A 16,292-nucleotide genomic window follows, 5' to 3' on the forward strand; every position below is an offset into this window, starting at 1 on the left:
CAGTCTGCATAAATACGTGGGCCACATTGAGCCCGCGGGCTGCTAGTTGAGTAGCCCTGGTTTAGAGCGAGAAGTGGCCCTACTGCTGGTGTTTCTAAGCACTCCTCCAAGTTTCGACAAAAGGCTCATATTGACCCAAGGACACTATAAAACTACAGACAAGAAAAGTGCCAAAGACACTTCTTCTCGTCAACATTATATTTATAAAGCTCAAGATCTCAGCCGCTGAGGCGTGTGTGCAAATCAAAAGGTACAGGCAGAAGCTGTTTAAAACTGTATTACATTATGTTAATATATCTGCAATCTTCGCATATCCTGGCTCCAGAATATATGTCACCCACCACAGCAAAGGCCGCCATCTCGCGCATTTCTAAAATTGCCAGGAGCAGCCAAATAAGTTGAAAAAAGGAGATCATTTGAAAAGTTGAAAATTTTCTGAGACTGATAATATTGATACTCTACATTTTGTTGTGTTTGTTGTGTACTTTTAAATTCCAAAATTGTTTCACTTTTATAAAACATGTATATTCTTACTGTCAAATAAAAGCTTTTTTAAAAACAAAATTAGTTGTGTGTTGTTCGTGATTGGCCCATCAGCAGTATGTTAATTGGCCATGAGGCTTTGTTTGTCTGCCAACACCATTTGCATTCTGGGAGCTAGCTGAATGAACCTGGTGTGGGTAAAACTTTGGAGCTGATTATCTCAGAAACACGGGTTGCCACACCCTTGTCATTAACAAGTCATAGCTTTAAAAATATTTGCTTGATTTGCACAAGTGACACCTTGTTTGGAAGCTCTGATTCTCCACTTTCAAATGATGCAAAAAATATTTTTTCCGAAAGGCGCCAAATTACCATAACGTACGTGGTGGGTCACATATTGCCTTGCTGCGCGGATTATCACTAGGACTGTTTTATCATCGGAAGACATTGAATCTCAAATCTTTTTTATTGGGTAATTTTCAACCAATATGGTTGAGCATATTGAGGATGTGTGCAGATTCCCAAAATCAGCCTTTGTTAATAGAGTTGAGCTGCTTGGCTAACATGATATAGTACTTTTTATATTCCTACAATAATGCATGAGTGTAAATTCACAACCACATCCCCCTTTAAAAGGAAATGTTTCTAAGTCATATTTCTAGGCAGTGCAGTTATGACCCAAACTCCCCTCAGCTTCCCTGGTAGTCCGTGAGTCAAAAACCGAAATGCGATTCCTCTATTAAAAAATGGGTTGAAATTCTATTCATTTGACAAAATTTCCAGTTCTAAGAAGGTGAAATGCAAAGCCTTGACAAAATAAAAAATCTGACCAAAATTAGATTACAATTCTGTAACGTTCGTTTTAAACCAAGGTAAAATAAATAAAATATTAAATATTAATCATTTGAGAACCCTGATGCCGGTAATAAGACATTGAGTACAGACTTCAAAATCTCACCAGCGTGAGATCAAATGTCATATTACTTCTTCTAGCACAGTTCCTCCTCCACTGATGAAGTTTTAACACTCAACCAGATACACTAAAGGTCTGACTAGACAGGAGAAGTACAATGGAGTCAGAAACCTCATCGGCATTAAAATAGCATCTTTCAAGTTTTAAATTCTGTATTCTATACCTTGGCTCATATTGAATAGTTTCAGAACTATATGCAATGGTAAGAAATGGTATTTATTCCCTGTACCAACTCGGTAAAATGTTGAACGGTTTCATATTGGACATCTGCCTGGTTAGGTGGCTGTTGTTCTTTTTGTATCTTTGTTTATTTCAGTTTTATCACACACTTGCAAGGTATTAACACCATCGCAAAACACTTTTGAGGCATATTGATGAAATTGCCTTTACGCTACAATATTGCCATGCCAAAGACTATTCAAATGAAATATCCTATCTTATCCTATCCTATTCCCTGTACACACATGAGTGTGTGGCCAGGTCCATTTCCAACACCATCATCAAGTTTGCTGATGACACCATCGTGGTGGGCCTGATCAATGACAGCGATGAGAAGGCCTACCGTGAGGAGGTGGCTTCCAGCTTCCTCCTGAACGTCAGCAAAAATAAGGAGCTGAATGTGGACTTTAGGAGAGGATTACAACTGAGGACACATGCGCCGCTGGTGTTTAATGGGACTTTTGTCGAAAGGGTGAGCAGCTTGGACCTGGACATGGACTTTACACACAGACACTCTGGTGAGAAAGGTGAGACGGCGTCTTTACCACCTCAGGCAGCTGAAGAAATTCAGGGTCTCGTGAGGATCCTCAAGTCCTTCTACTCTGGAGCAGTGGAGAGCATCCTGACAGGCAACATCGTTGCCTGGTTTGGGAACTGTACTGCTCAGGACAGGCGAGCCAGCAGAGGGTGGTACGTTCAGCTGAATGTACCACTGGAACTATCCTCCCCTCCCTGCAGGACTTATACACCAGGAGGTGTAGTAGCAGAGCCTGCAGGATCATGAAGGACCCTCATCACCCCAACAACGGACTGTTCCAGCAGCTGCGTCATAAGAACTGTCAATGCTGACCTCACCAGGGGTCCTCACTGAGCCACACACATAGGCTCCACTACCTTTCTGTACTGTATGTAGCATACTGTACCGCATACTGTGTCACTGTTCTGGGTTGTTTTCTTCTATTTATCCATATGCCACTTTAATGCACATATCTGTATATACATAAATAGCCTATCCCATATACATAAGTCCATCCCATATACATAAGCCTATTCCCTTTATCTATTTTGTACCCCCACCCTGCATTACCCTAGAGTTCTTATTTTATTATATTTTATTTTATTCTATATATTTTTATTTTATTCTATAGTATTCGACTTACTGCATTAGGTTTTAGGAATCAGTTAGTTAGTCAAGTAGAAATTCTTAGGTAGCTACTGTGTTCAGTCTAGAACATATTGTGTGTAATCACCGGGTGCGTTGCATTGACATTTCACTGCATACAGTATATGTGTGAAAGTATGTATATTTATGTGACGAATAAACCTCTTCAATCTTGAACTGAATCTTGAATCTATTTACTTACTGCTTTACATTTTAGGAATCAGTTAGTTTCAATTAGTTAGGTAGCTACCTAATTTCAGGTAGAAATTATGCAGCTATTGTGTTCAGTTTAGAACAGGGGTGTGCAAACTACAGCCCGCGGGCCACATCCGGCCCGCCGAAGATTGGTACAGAATTCATAATTATGACTGCATTAATTTCACCTTGACCTGTAATGCCTGGCGTTTCACCAGGTGGCGCATTAGGCACAGTGACTTTATTTTGCGGAGCCCGAGCTACTATTATTACTCTGCCACTACTCTGAACCCATCTGCAACAATGAGTGGGCCAAAGAAAAGAAAAGTCGACAGTGAGTGCAGAGTGTTGAATAAGGAATGGACAACTAAATACTTTTTTTACCTTGGTCTGGTCAAAGACTGTATGTCTTATTTGCCAAGAAACGATTGCGGCTTTAAAGAAATACATCAGCCCTCACTTTTTTACCAAGCATGCTAATTACGCTAGCAACCAATCAACGGATAACGGACGGCTACCGCTCAGAGGTTGGCAGCTGGCTTGCAGGCTCAGCAAAACACCTTTATCCGACAAACTGCCATCCAAGAATCAAGCACGAAGGCAAGTTTTTTGCTGGCATTCGAATTAGCAAAAGCCAGCAAGCCTTTCTCTGAAGGGGAGTTTCTCAAAGAGTGCATGGTAGAGACAGCAGGTATCTTGTGTCCTGAGAGCAAGAACAAATTTGAAAAAATTTGCTTATCACGCAGGACAGTGACTCGCCCTGTTGAATTAATTGACAAAGAACTAGCTAGCAAGCTAAACAAAAAAGCGGAGTCATTTACATTATACTCTTTGGCACTGGACATAAGTAATGACATAAAGGACACCGCTCAGCTTTTCATTTTTATCAGAGGGATTAATGACAATTTTAAGAAAACAGAGGAGTTTTTGGCCATGGAATCCCTAAAAGAGAAAACACGGGGAGAGGACTTGTATGACAGTGTGTCAGTGGTCATCAAGAGGCACAAGCTACCTTGGAGTACGCTCGCCAACATTACCACAGATGGATCGCCAAATCTGACGGGAAAAAACATCAGACTGATCAAAAGAATCCAGGAGAGGGTGAAAGAGGAAAACCCTGAGCAGGCGGTAATTTTCCTAGACTGCATAATTCACCAGGAAACACTGTGTAAATCCATATTGCAGCTTGACCACGTGGTGAGGCCAGTTGTAAAATTTGTTAACTTTATTCGAGCGAGGGGACTTCCCCATCGTCAGTTTATTAACTTTCTTGAAGAAACTGACGCTGATCACAGTTCAGTTCAGTTCAGTTCAGTTCCTCCCGTTCCTTCTGGAACATTGGGCGACGAGTCCCCACCATTTTACCAGAATGGCGCCTTCTCATCGTTTCCATAACATGCTTTTTTTTTTTTTTTTTTTTTTACGGGGTGAGGTTACACTGATCACAGGGACTTGCTTTACCATTCTAATGTCCACTGGTTAAGTTGGGGGAAAGTATGTCAATGAGTGTGGGAGCTCAAACAGGAGATTATCTAATTTTTGGAGCTACTTGAGAACGCTGACAAGTTTCCTGAGCTGAGTGACACAGATTGGATTTGTGATTTAGCTTTTGCTGTGGACATACTGACACACATGAATGAGCTGAACGTGAAGCTACAAGGGAAAGACCAGTTTGTGCATGAAATGCATGCAAACGTTAGAGCCTTCAAAACCAAGTTAGCTTTACTCTCAAAGCAAATGTCAAACAAGTCATTCGCTCATTTCCCCACACTGGCTACGTTGAAAGAGGCCCCGCAACATGTGCAAAAATACAGGAAATCACTGGATGACCTGCATGAAGAATTCTGCCTCGGTTCTCTGATTTTGGAAAAATTGACAAGTCACTTCAGCTGGTGTCATGTCCCTTCTCACAAGACCCTGAAACGGCGCCACAGGAGTTGCAGTTGGAACTGATTGATCTCCAATGTGACACCGCTTAAAGGAGAAGTTCAACGCTCTTAAACTGGATGAGTTTTATGCTTCATTAAGCGCAGCCAAATTTCCAAACATCCAGAAGATGGCACAGAGGATGCTGGTGTTGTTTGGCTCTACGTACGTGTGTGAACAGACTTTTAGTGTGATGAACACCAACAAAGCACCCCACAGATCCCAGTTGAGTGATGAACACCTCAGATCTGTTCTGAGAAATGCCACAACAAAACTAACACCAGACTTCGATGCACTGGCAAAAATGTGTGATCAACACTGTTCCCACTAAAAGGTAAGTGTATTAACACTGTAATGCTTTTTTTCTGTTTATGTTTGATATGTATGCATCTTGTGCTAACCCGGCCCGTCTGTCAAATTTTTAAAGTCAATGTGGCCCCTGAGCCAAAAAGATTGCCCACCCCTGGTTTAGAACATATTGCACAAAATCACCGGGCGCACTCCATTGACATTTCATTGCATATAGTGTATGTATGGAAGTATGTATATGTATGTGACAAATAAACCTCTTGAATCTTGAATCTTGAATCTATCCTCATAACATTGAACACCTATGATAGTATTCCTATCAAATGATGTTCATTTGATGGAATTCCTAAATAAGTTTAAAATAACAAATTTTACATTTACATTTACATTTAGTCATTTAGCAGACGCTTTTATCCAAAGCGACTTACAAGGGAGAATAACATTCAAGCTACATTGCGACAGAGATTAGTGTAACAACAACATTCGTGTAACAATAAATACTGCAAGGTGGTGCTAAGTAGTTGTAGGTTTGGACAGGAGGTACTCACTGAAGAGCTGGGTCTTCAAGTGCTTCTTAAAGACAGAGAGGGAGGTCCCCGCTCTGGTCATTTTTGGCAGCTCGTTCCACCAACGTGGAACTACAAATGAGAATAGCCTGGATTGCCGTGGTTGTATGGCCGGCAGAGCCAGGCGACGCTCATTTGACGAGCGCAGCATCCGGGGGGGGCAACATGTGCTCTTACAAGAGCATTTAAGTAGGCGGGAGCATTCCCAGCAATCACTCTGTAGGCCAGCATAAGAGACTTGAACTTGATGCGGGCGGCCACAGGTAACCAGTGGAGCTCGATGAGCAGCGGAGTGACATGTGCCCTCTTTGGCTGGTTGAACACCAATCGCGCCGCCGCATACTAATATATTTAGGTCTGATGCTTTTGTTTTGCAGAACCTAAGCCTAATAGAAAGATAATCTCAATTATGAAAGAATTTTGACCAATATTCGATAGCATTATTGGATAGTAATTGATCGGATAGTAATCTGATCATTAGGGCATAGAGTGACATAAAGCTGGAGGACAATTCAAAGTGACGTTTTTATAACCTGGTAAGTTGTGTAATAATAATAATAAAAATAATAAGAAGAAGAATAATAAGAATAAGAGTAATAAGAATAATATATTAATTACAATAGTACCTCTTATTGCTCCGGCCTCATCGCTCCTCTCCATCAGCAGGTAGCGAGGACTCTCAGGCAGAAAAGGCAGAACACAGAGCTGCAGTAGGGCAGGCAGTGCCAGGAAGGCAAAGAGGAAGTTCCACCTGTCCTCCTTTAGACAAATCACAAAAAGTTAGGAAGTTATAGGACACTATAAGCCATTTTATGCAATAAACAATCTGCTCCATGCATGCCTGTGATTTATAATAATAATAATAATAATAATAAACTTTATTTGTATAGCACGTTTCATACACGATAAAGTGCTTTACATTAAAAGAAAGCCATCAGATCGTGAGAATAAAAGCAAAGCAAATTGCATTTAAAAAGTAGAATAATAAAATAATAAAAAGACTGAAATCAGACTATACTCCTTTCTTTGATGCCAAAGGAGAACTGGAGGATTCAGCAGTGAAATGCATTATGATTGAACAACACATATACTGGAGGACACAGCGTTACGCTTAAATATAGAGTGTCGCATCAGATTTTTCATTTTGAAAATTGAGGGCGTATTGTCAAAATTACAGCTTATTTCAGCTGCTTTTTTAGACACAGGATTGTGGATAAAGATGTTTACTGTTTTGTTTTTTTTATTGTATATTGCCATTTTTTGTGAATGTTTAGGTTTTTGTACAATGCCATTTTTTTCTGCGCTTTAGTTCAAATTTTTGATTTATTATATATTGTCATTGTCAATTTTGAGTTTTATTACATATTGCCATTCTCCTATTGATTTCCATGTATAACTCAGGACACTTGGGGATTAATTAAATATAGTCTAATATATGGCCATTTGAATTTTGTCGTTCTTAAAATCACTCTCAACATTTGGATGTGATGAGGTTGGTAATGTGGCATCAACAAACATGAAAGTGCTGACCCTATTTGCCAGGATTTCGTCTCCACTGTGGGAAGTGACCTGATTAAGCGAGGTGCTTTCCTCTTTTGTTCAACAGCTGTGACACAGTGAAACATGGAACTGGCCGCGCTCTTAAGAACGGGCGCGTCGGTCCAAGGACAAGATGATGGCAGCGCTTTGAGGCCAACACGATACGATGTTCTACGTGTGGGTTGCTCCGTACGTCAAATTGAAACATGGGTTTGTGCAGAGTAAATGCAGGAAACATAGAGAAGGTAAAATGAAAAAACCCACACGATACGGCATGTGCATTTATGGCGGTCGCACTACTAATGGACTGTGACTGCCCAGAGAGCAAGGTCTGATAGGGTCTGGTGGACTTAATAAACAAAATACTCAAAACGTTTTAAAAAACATGTTGGTGTCTGTCTGTGTTACGAATGCGGGTGGGTCCCAAGTGGAAGACACAGACTCGGGTGGCCTGGAGAGTGTAGATGGGAAGCCACACCCATGTAAACATACACACAGAGAAACATACAGGGAGCGACAGGAGACAAAAGGAAAGTGGGACAAATAGAAACAAAAGGGAAACTAACAATAGGGAGATCCTTAGAGGACAGCCACACCTTCTGACCTAGTTGGTAGTTGGGGGCAGGTGTCTTGCATTCAGCAAGGCGTCGGTTGCAGACAGCAGAGTGGAATAGAGCCGAACGGAGTAGAGCAGAGTGGGCATCCCTCTACACCTTGCGGCAACAGCAAAGGTGGGGTTGGCACACATGGCAGGCCACCAGAAACACTACTTCAAGAGAGACAGGGTGTGGCTGGCACCCAGATGGCAGGAAAACCGGGAGGAAAGCACCCACTGGAAAACCTGGGAGCAGACAGAGTCAGGCCCAAAGAGACGGTTGATGGGACCATTACCTTGATCTGGCTGAGTCTGCTGGGCCTTCTTGACCACTGACTGTAGCAGGTCACCATCACGACCACACAGGAGGACGGAAGGATGGTGTCTGGGAAGGAGTGAGTCCCTTACGCAGTAAACTGCCGAGAGAGGGTGTCTGGCTTGAGGTTCCTGGAGCCTGGGCGGTAAGTAAGGGTAAAAGCAAAGCGATCAAAGAACAAGGCCTAGCGAGCCTGACGGGAGTTGAGGCGTTTTGCAGATTGAATGTAGGCCAGGTTTTTATGGTCCATCCATACAATAAATAGGTGTTTGGCTCCTTCAAGCCAGTGCCTACATTCCTCTAGGGCAAGTTTAACAGCCCAACATCATAATACTGCTTGGCAGATTACAAACGGCTGAAAAGATGGTCGCAGGGATGAAGCTTTTGGTCCTCGGCTGATCGCTGGGAGAGAACCACCCCTACCCCGGAGTTGAAGGCATTGACCTTAACAATGAACTGTAGTGAGGGGTCAGGGTGAATGAGGACAGATGCAGATGTGAACCATCTCTTAAGCTCCGAAAAAAACACATCAGAATCGGTGGTCCAGGAGAAGCGGACAGCAGAAGATGTGACTGGGCGAGGGGCGCGGCCACTCGGTCGAAGTCGGCAGAACCAAGAAACTGTTGGAGCTGCTTCACTGGCGAGGGCTTGGGCTACCGCCTGTATTTTTTAAGGGCCTGTCTTCACCTGTCCAGTCTCAATGATGAAACCCCAGGAAGGAGACTGAGCTGATGTGGAACTCGCACTTGTCTGCTTTGGACGAAGAATTTGTTTTCCAGGAGCCTCTGAAGCACCTGTCTGACGTGAATGACGTGCTCCTCCGGGTTGCGGGAGAAAAGAAGATGTCATCCAGGTAGACAAAGACCAGGAGGAGGAGGTCTCGTAGCACATCATTATCCAGGGCCTAGAAGACATCAGGGGTGTTGGTTAGGCTGAACGGCATAACCAAGTACCCAAAATGGCGTATTGAGGGCTGTTTCTCACTCATCCCCCTCCCTTATTCGGACTATGGTGTGATGGTAGGGGTTCATAAGATCCAGTTTGGAGAAGATGGTGGCCTCCTGGATAGGTTCAAAGGCGGAGTAGATCAACAGCAAAGGGTACTTGTTCTTCACAGTGATGGCATTTAGACATCGATAATCGATAGAGGGGCGAAAAAGAGCAGGATTTTTTGGTGACGAAAAGACCCCATGATTCCAGCGGCCAAGGAATCATGGATGTATTTCTCAATGGCCTCTATCTCCAGACGAGACAGGTTAAACAGACAGCACAATGCGGCAGGTAGTGTCGATGAATAGGAAGAGAGAGAGCACTCTGTTTACTGAAAACTGTAGACAAGTCATGACAATTGGAGCTCCAACTAACAATTTTGCCGGCAGATCAGTCAATGTGCAGGTTGTGTGTATCTAGCCAATGTTAACCCAGAACCACTGGGGCTTGGTTGGAAGAGATGCGGTGGAACTGGATGTACTCACAGTTGTTGCCAGAAAGGATGAGATGCAGTGGTTCGGCGCTGTGAGTGACATGGGCGAGGAGCATGCCGTTGAGAGCTCTTCCTTTCAGGTGAAACCGTTAAAGGTTCACTGGTGATGCCGGCTTGGGTGGCAAGATTAATGTCCAGGAAGTTCTTGTCAGCTCCTGAGTCCACTTAGGCGAACAGTGGCAGGGACTGGTGATTCCAGCACACCATGGCCTCCAGCTGCATCCAGGGTCGGGAGGCAGGAGAAGAGGTACTTGGACTCATCAGAAGCCCCAATGTTACTGGTGAGCCTCCCCTCTTGGCTGATGGGGACCAGTGGCAAGGAAGTGGCTGATGACAAGATATTTCTCTATGATGTTCACGGGGGCAGTTATCTACACCGCATTCCAAATTCTTTTGCAAATTGTATTTTTCTCTGAATTTTCTTAAATAGTCGATGCAAATGACAGTCAGTATAATTTTCAAGTCATCAACAATTAGGGTATAATTTGAATGTTATTGAACAAACCTCCCAATGATAACAGTATATTTTTCAAAAATAAAAAACTCAAAAAGGACTGTTCCAAATGATTACAGAGTTTAAAAACATTATATAGGTTGTAAAGAACTGAAAATGGTCATTTGTTGAATTTGCAGCATTAGGAGGTCATATTTACTGAAATCAAAACCTATTTCAATCAAAAACATTTTAACAGGCCAAGTTACATGTTTACATAGGACCCCTTCTTTGATATCACCCTCACAATTCTTGCATCCATTGAACTTGTGAGTTTTTGGAGAGTTTCTGCTTGAATTTCTTTGCAGGACGTCAGAATAGCCTCCCAGAGCTGCTGTTTTGAAGCAAACTGCCTCCCACCCTCATAGATCTTTTGCGTGAGGATGCTCCAAAGGTTCTCAATAGGGTTGAGGTCAGGGGAGGATGGGGGCCACACCATGAGTGTCCCTCCTTTTATGCCCATAGCAGCCAATGACACAGAGGTATTCTTTGCAGCATGAGATGGTGCATTGTCATGCATGAAAATGATTTTGCTAGGGAAGGCACGGTTCTTCTTTTTGTACCATGGAAGAAAGTGGTCAGTCAGAAACTCTATAACTATATCTCTCTACTTTGCCGAGGTCATTTTCACACCTTCAGCAACCCTAAAGCGGCCTACCAGCTCTCGCCCCATGATTCCAGCCCAAAACATTACTCCACCACCTCCTTGCTGACGTCGCAGCCTTGTTAGGACATGGTGGCCATCCACCAACCATCCACTACTCCATCCATCTGGACCATCCAGGGTTGCACGGCACTCATCAGTCAATAAGACTGTTTGAAAATTAGTCTTCATGTATTTCTGGGCCCACTGCAACCGTTGTTGCTTGTGAGCATTGGTTAGGGGTGGCCCAATAGTAGGCTTATGCACAACTGCAAGCCTCTGGAGGATCCTACACCTTGAGGTTGGCGGGACTCCAGAGGCACCAGCAGTTTCAAATACCTGTTTGCTGCATTGTAATGGCATTTTAGCAGCTGCTCTCTTAATCCCATGAACTTGTCTGGCAGAAACCTTCCTCATTATGCCTTTATCTGCACAAACCCGTCTGTGCTTTGAATCAGCCACAAATCTCTTCACAGTACGATGATCAGTTTTTGTGAAATATCTAATGTTTTCATACCTTGTCCAAGGCATTGCACTATTTCACGCTGTTCGGCAGCAGAGAGATCCTTTTTCTTTCCCATATTGCTTGAAACCTGTGGCCTGCTTAATAATGTGGAACGTCCTTCTTAAGTAGTTTTCCGTTAATTGGGCTCACCTGGCATTATCACAGGTGTCTGAGATTGATTTCAGTGATCCAAAGTGCCCTGAGACACAATACCATCCATGAGTTTAATTGAAATTTTTTTTTTAAATGTTTATAACACTTAAATCCAATTTGCATAATAATTTGGAAGGCAGTGTAGTCTGGTTTCCAGGCAAATTAAAGAATGGAGATTATCAGATTTGTCCCGCGCAGCTAACTCATCCTTGACTAATTCGAAGCGCCTCATCATTCCACCCCTAGTCAGTAGCTAGAGTTCTTTTTCCACTGAGAATTCAGCTAAACTGCGTGAACCCTGACGGAGTGAGGGGAGGCATTTAGCAGCGTCTATACCCCGGAAAGGATAGTCAAAAACCTTTCTCATTTCTCACACAAAATCATCAAAAGAAGGGTTAATGCTAGACTGACTCTCTCTCACTGCTGATGCCCAATCAAAAGCACACCCTTGAAGTAACCTGATAATATAAGCTATTTTTGACTTATCTCTACAGTAGGTGAAGGGCTGCTGTTCAAAAACCCAGGCGAGCTTGTGTCCACTGGGTCCATGTTGGCCAGATTATACTATTACGACTGCGGGAAGGACCCAAATGCAGGACACAGGCACAGAGATGTAGAAAGAAGGAAAAAAGTTAATAAATGGATGAGGGTCTGGCATGGAGGGGAAGTCAGGGAGCGGGGAATAGAGGTGTGTAGCCGGTGGATAGCGTGGAAGGGGAAGCGGCAGCAGACAGGCAGGCAGGAGACACTGGTTTGCGCGGAACAAACAGGACACAAGGAATGAAGGAGACTTGGATCTTAGTTGGCTAGCATGTAGTACCACGGAAGTGAAACAACAATTGAAATGCTGTGGAGGCGATGAGGCACCGCTTGCCTGCAGGTGTGCCAATGGAGCAGGGGGCCGGTAGAGCGGAGATGGGAAGCCATGCCCAAGTCAACATACACACACAGAAAAATACAGGGAGAGACAGGAGACACAAGGAAAGGGGGACAAATAGAAACAGAACGGAAAACAACGTTTGGAGGCCCGGGCGGGTCTGTGACAGTCTGTCTGTATATATATATATATATATATATATATATATATATATATATACAGGATATATACACCTAGACAAACATATTGGCACCCTAGCATTTCTTTCAAATAACACAATTTCTTCCAGAAATTTTTGAAATTAAAGCATCTCTGCAGAGGAAAAAACAAAACAGCAGAAAAAATCCTGAATCTTAGCATATTCCACACAGAAATCCAAAATGGGACGGACAATATTATTGGCATCTTTTCCCAAGTTGCAAGAAATGATTGGATTTCTGCTGTTTTGTGTCACTGCATGTACCACCCTGAGCAAGGAGAAAAGAAATTAAAGCAGAGAATTGTCTGAGAATGTCAGACACAACATCGTATTAAGCATGGACAATCTCGCTTAAAGTCCATCTCCGGTGACCTTGATGTTCCTGTGTTCACCGTGCGAAATGTCATCAAGAAGTTTAAGGGCCATAATACTGTAGCCAACAAACCTGGAAGAGGACGCAAGGGAAAAGTTGACCAAAAACTGCAGCAAAGGATTGCTCAAATGGTGGAGAAAGGACTTTGGACAACTGCAAAACAGATCCAAGCTGACCTTCAGACACGGTACAAGGTTTCAACTCGCACAATCCACTGTCCATCTGTAAGGCTGTGCTACCAAATATTGAATCTAGGGTGTCAATAATCTTGTCAACTTCATTTCTGTTCATTTTATGATTTAAAAGGATATGGTATGTTCTGAATTAAAATCAACGCTTCTGTACTATTAACAATGAAATAAAGATTAGAGGAAAACAAATACTTTTGTCAATTTCAACTTATTTTGGAGACAATTTAGAGTGCCGATACTTTCGACCACGACTGTTTATGTACTGTACATATGCTGTATATCACAATATATGCATATGCTATAGTTTACTGTATATGCATACTCATGTTATATGAAAATGTGATTTAAAAACTGCTGTGTCCCATGGGTGTCAGAGTTTGGGTTTCACAGCCATTAAAATTAGATCAAACAGGCAATCTAGCGTGATGACCACCACATGCTACCGACTTGGGAGCACGTCTTTTTCAACTCTTTCACATTTATCAACAAGTTTTTTCTTTTTTTCCACTGTTTTTTTTATTTATGTTAACCTGTGGATGAAAATAGAGTGAAGATTTCACCCGTACGCAAAAGAGAAGGTCACCGACCCGACATGGCTTCACGAGTTAAGGGTGCGTCATCGGCGGCAAAATAGATCGGTGACTCACTTTGGCGTGATGACGCCTGTGCACATCTATGTAAATACAGACACTGACACGGAAAGACTGAAAGTACCGACGTACACCTTCACACAACACACACACACACACACACACACACACACACACACACACACACACACACACACACACACACACACACAAAATTTCCCTGGAGGCGACGACAGGACACACAACCCCATCTGTTTGGCAGAGCCGTGCTGCCCTGTTGGGTAGGATCCGGGCTGGGGAGGAGGTTAGGAGTTAATGTCGGAAATCTGGAAAGCGCTGCCCTTTGGAGAGAGAAATGTCAGCTCCCTTACGATGCGACCAAAATTCTACGAGGGATAATAACTTTTACCGAGTGACAAAATAAATTGTTCGACATCATAAAATGTTTCAAAAGGTATTTAGTGTAAATGTGAGGGCGTAAACACTGTCACAAGGTCAAAACCTTTAATATACTTCAATCACTTTAACTCTTACTTTTTTGGAGGCCATTTATTTAAGATATAATAAGCCAAAATGGCATGACGTTAATTCCTTGACTTTCATTATTAAACAACAAAAAATTGGTTCTGCCACAGTCACTCTGGCAGGGAAGCTAATCAATTTGCTAATTGTGTAATTTAAATGACAGCTGGATGAGGACACAAGTGTTTTAATCGAATAGATAGTCTCGGTTCGTCTGATTATAATTTTCGGCAAATAGTGCCCTCTTATTTTTATTTTCTTTAACATAATTTTATTTAATTTTTTAAATGTTTTGGCATACATCATACAAGATCACCATAATATACAAAATATAATACCACACTGCCCTTTTCCAGTCCTACCCCCAGTCCTGCCCAAGCAGGCCCAACTTTCCACAACTGACTAGAATAATAATGGCAATAATAAAGGAAGTAACAAAAAGGTACATAACTTGAAAAAAAGGAAGAAAGAACATGCATACATACAATCATACATACAGCTACACATTTTGATCCCCACATTACTGCGTGTTCCTGATTTACATTCATCACAGGTTGGCTCCAGATTTCAGTAAATCTCAGCTAATTTGGCTTTGGTGGATACGATGCACAATTTTAAATTGTATGTATGCATCTCTGCTGCAAGGAGACGAAGCCTGTATTGGTTTAACAATTGCATTCCAAGTTTTATTTAAAAGCAGAGGACCTAAATCCTATATTTGGTTGCTAGCTGGTCGAAGGATGCAAATATTCCATCCATATAAAGATCCTTAACTTTATCCCGCTCCCATGCCAGGCGCAAAATGCCATGTCCATCCTTGCTGGTGTAAAGAGGTGATTCAACATAATAGGTGCCATAACAAAATGGCTATGCAAACCAGAATGCTTCCTGAATTGCAACCAAATGTATAGTAAGTGTATGGGATGATACAGGATTGTTGACTAAGCTGCCTGTAGAGACTTGTAAGGCAGAGGGGAGTAAAGGGTGAGTAGGAAGGTTATAAGAGTCTGCTGCAACCCAGTCTGGCACATCACCATCGGAGTGACCCTTGCCCCAAAGGATGTTGTTTGCCCAATAATAATGCAAAGGTTGGGCATGGCCATTCCTCCCTCCATCTTGTGCCTGTCCAGGAAGCACCTACTGATGTGTCCGACCGATGTAGCCTAGAGGCTGCTTATTGTCCCATATACATTTTGTGAGAATTCTATAAATTAGAGCAAATTGTTTCTTTGGGATGAATATTGAAATATTTTGGAAGAGGTATAGAAATCTATCTATCTAAGGACTATGTTCATTTTAATCAAATTGATGCGACCTGCCATTGATAGGGGTAGAGTACGCCATTGTTCTAAATATTTATCTATCAAAGGTGTTAGGTTAAGTTTAAGTAGAGGTTTAAAGGATCTAGGAACCAAGGTACTTAAAGTGAGAGCTCACTCTCCTGAAATCAAAAGAAGAGGAAAGTATATTTTGAGCAGCAGAGTTGACAGGGCATAATTAACTTCTCTCTAGATTCAATTTGTAGCCAGGAAATTTCCCGAATTGATATAATTTAGACAGAATGGACGGTATTGATGACATAGGGTTGCTGACAAACAGAAGGTCATCTGCATATAACACTGCATTATATGGAGTATTCAAGATTCAAGATTCAAGAGGTTTATTCGTCACATAAATATACATACTTTCATACATATATGCAGTGAAATGTAATGCAACGCACCCGGTGATAACACATAATATGTCCTAGGAAAAATTTCTTTCTAAAAGACCAACTAACTGACTGCTAAAACGTAATACAGTGAGTCGAATACTTATAGAATCAAGTAAAAATATATAGAATAAAATAAAATACAATAAAATAAAATGAGTGATATAAATAAAACAAGGAGCTATATTAAAATAAGGAGCTATATTCTATATATATAATAAGGAGCTATATATATAATAAAATAGAAGCTATATTCCCCGAGTTATCCC

At 42.1% G+C, this 16,292-nt stretch overlaps 1 protein-coding gene across 1 annotated transcript in view; it reads right to left on the bottom strand.

Moving 5' to 3' along the window:
• Nucleotides 1–16,292, bottom strand: part of slc2a9l2 (solute carrier family 2 member 9, like 2) — a gene marked incomplete at both ends in the record, with an annotated part of 129,885 nt that overhangs the window by 69,257 nt on the left and 44,336 nt on the right. The window contains one exon of the mRNA XM_080000966.1: nt 6,460–6,592. Coding sequence (XP_079857092.1) covers nt 6,460–6,592 — 133 coding nt within the window. The remainder of the gene's footprint in view (nt 1–6,459; nt 6,593–16,292) is intronic.

This window comes from Zeus faber, assembly GCF_960531495.2.
Source record: "Zeus faber genome assembly, chromosome: 5".
NCBI lineage: Eukaryota > Metazoa > Chordata > Actinopteri > Zeiformes > Zeidae > Zeus > Zeus faber.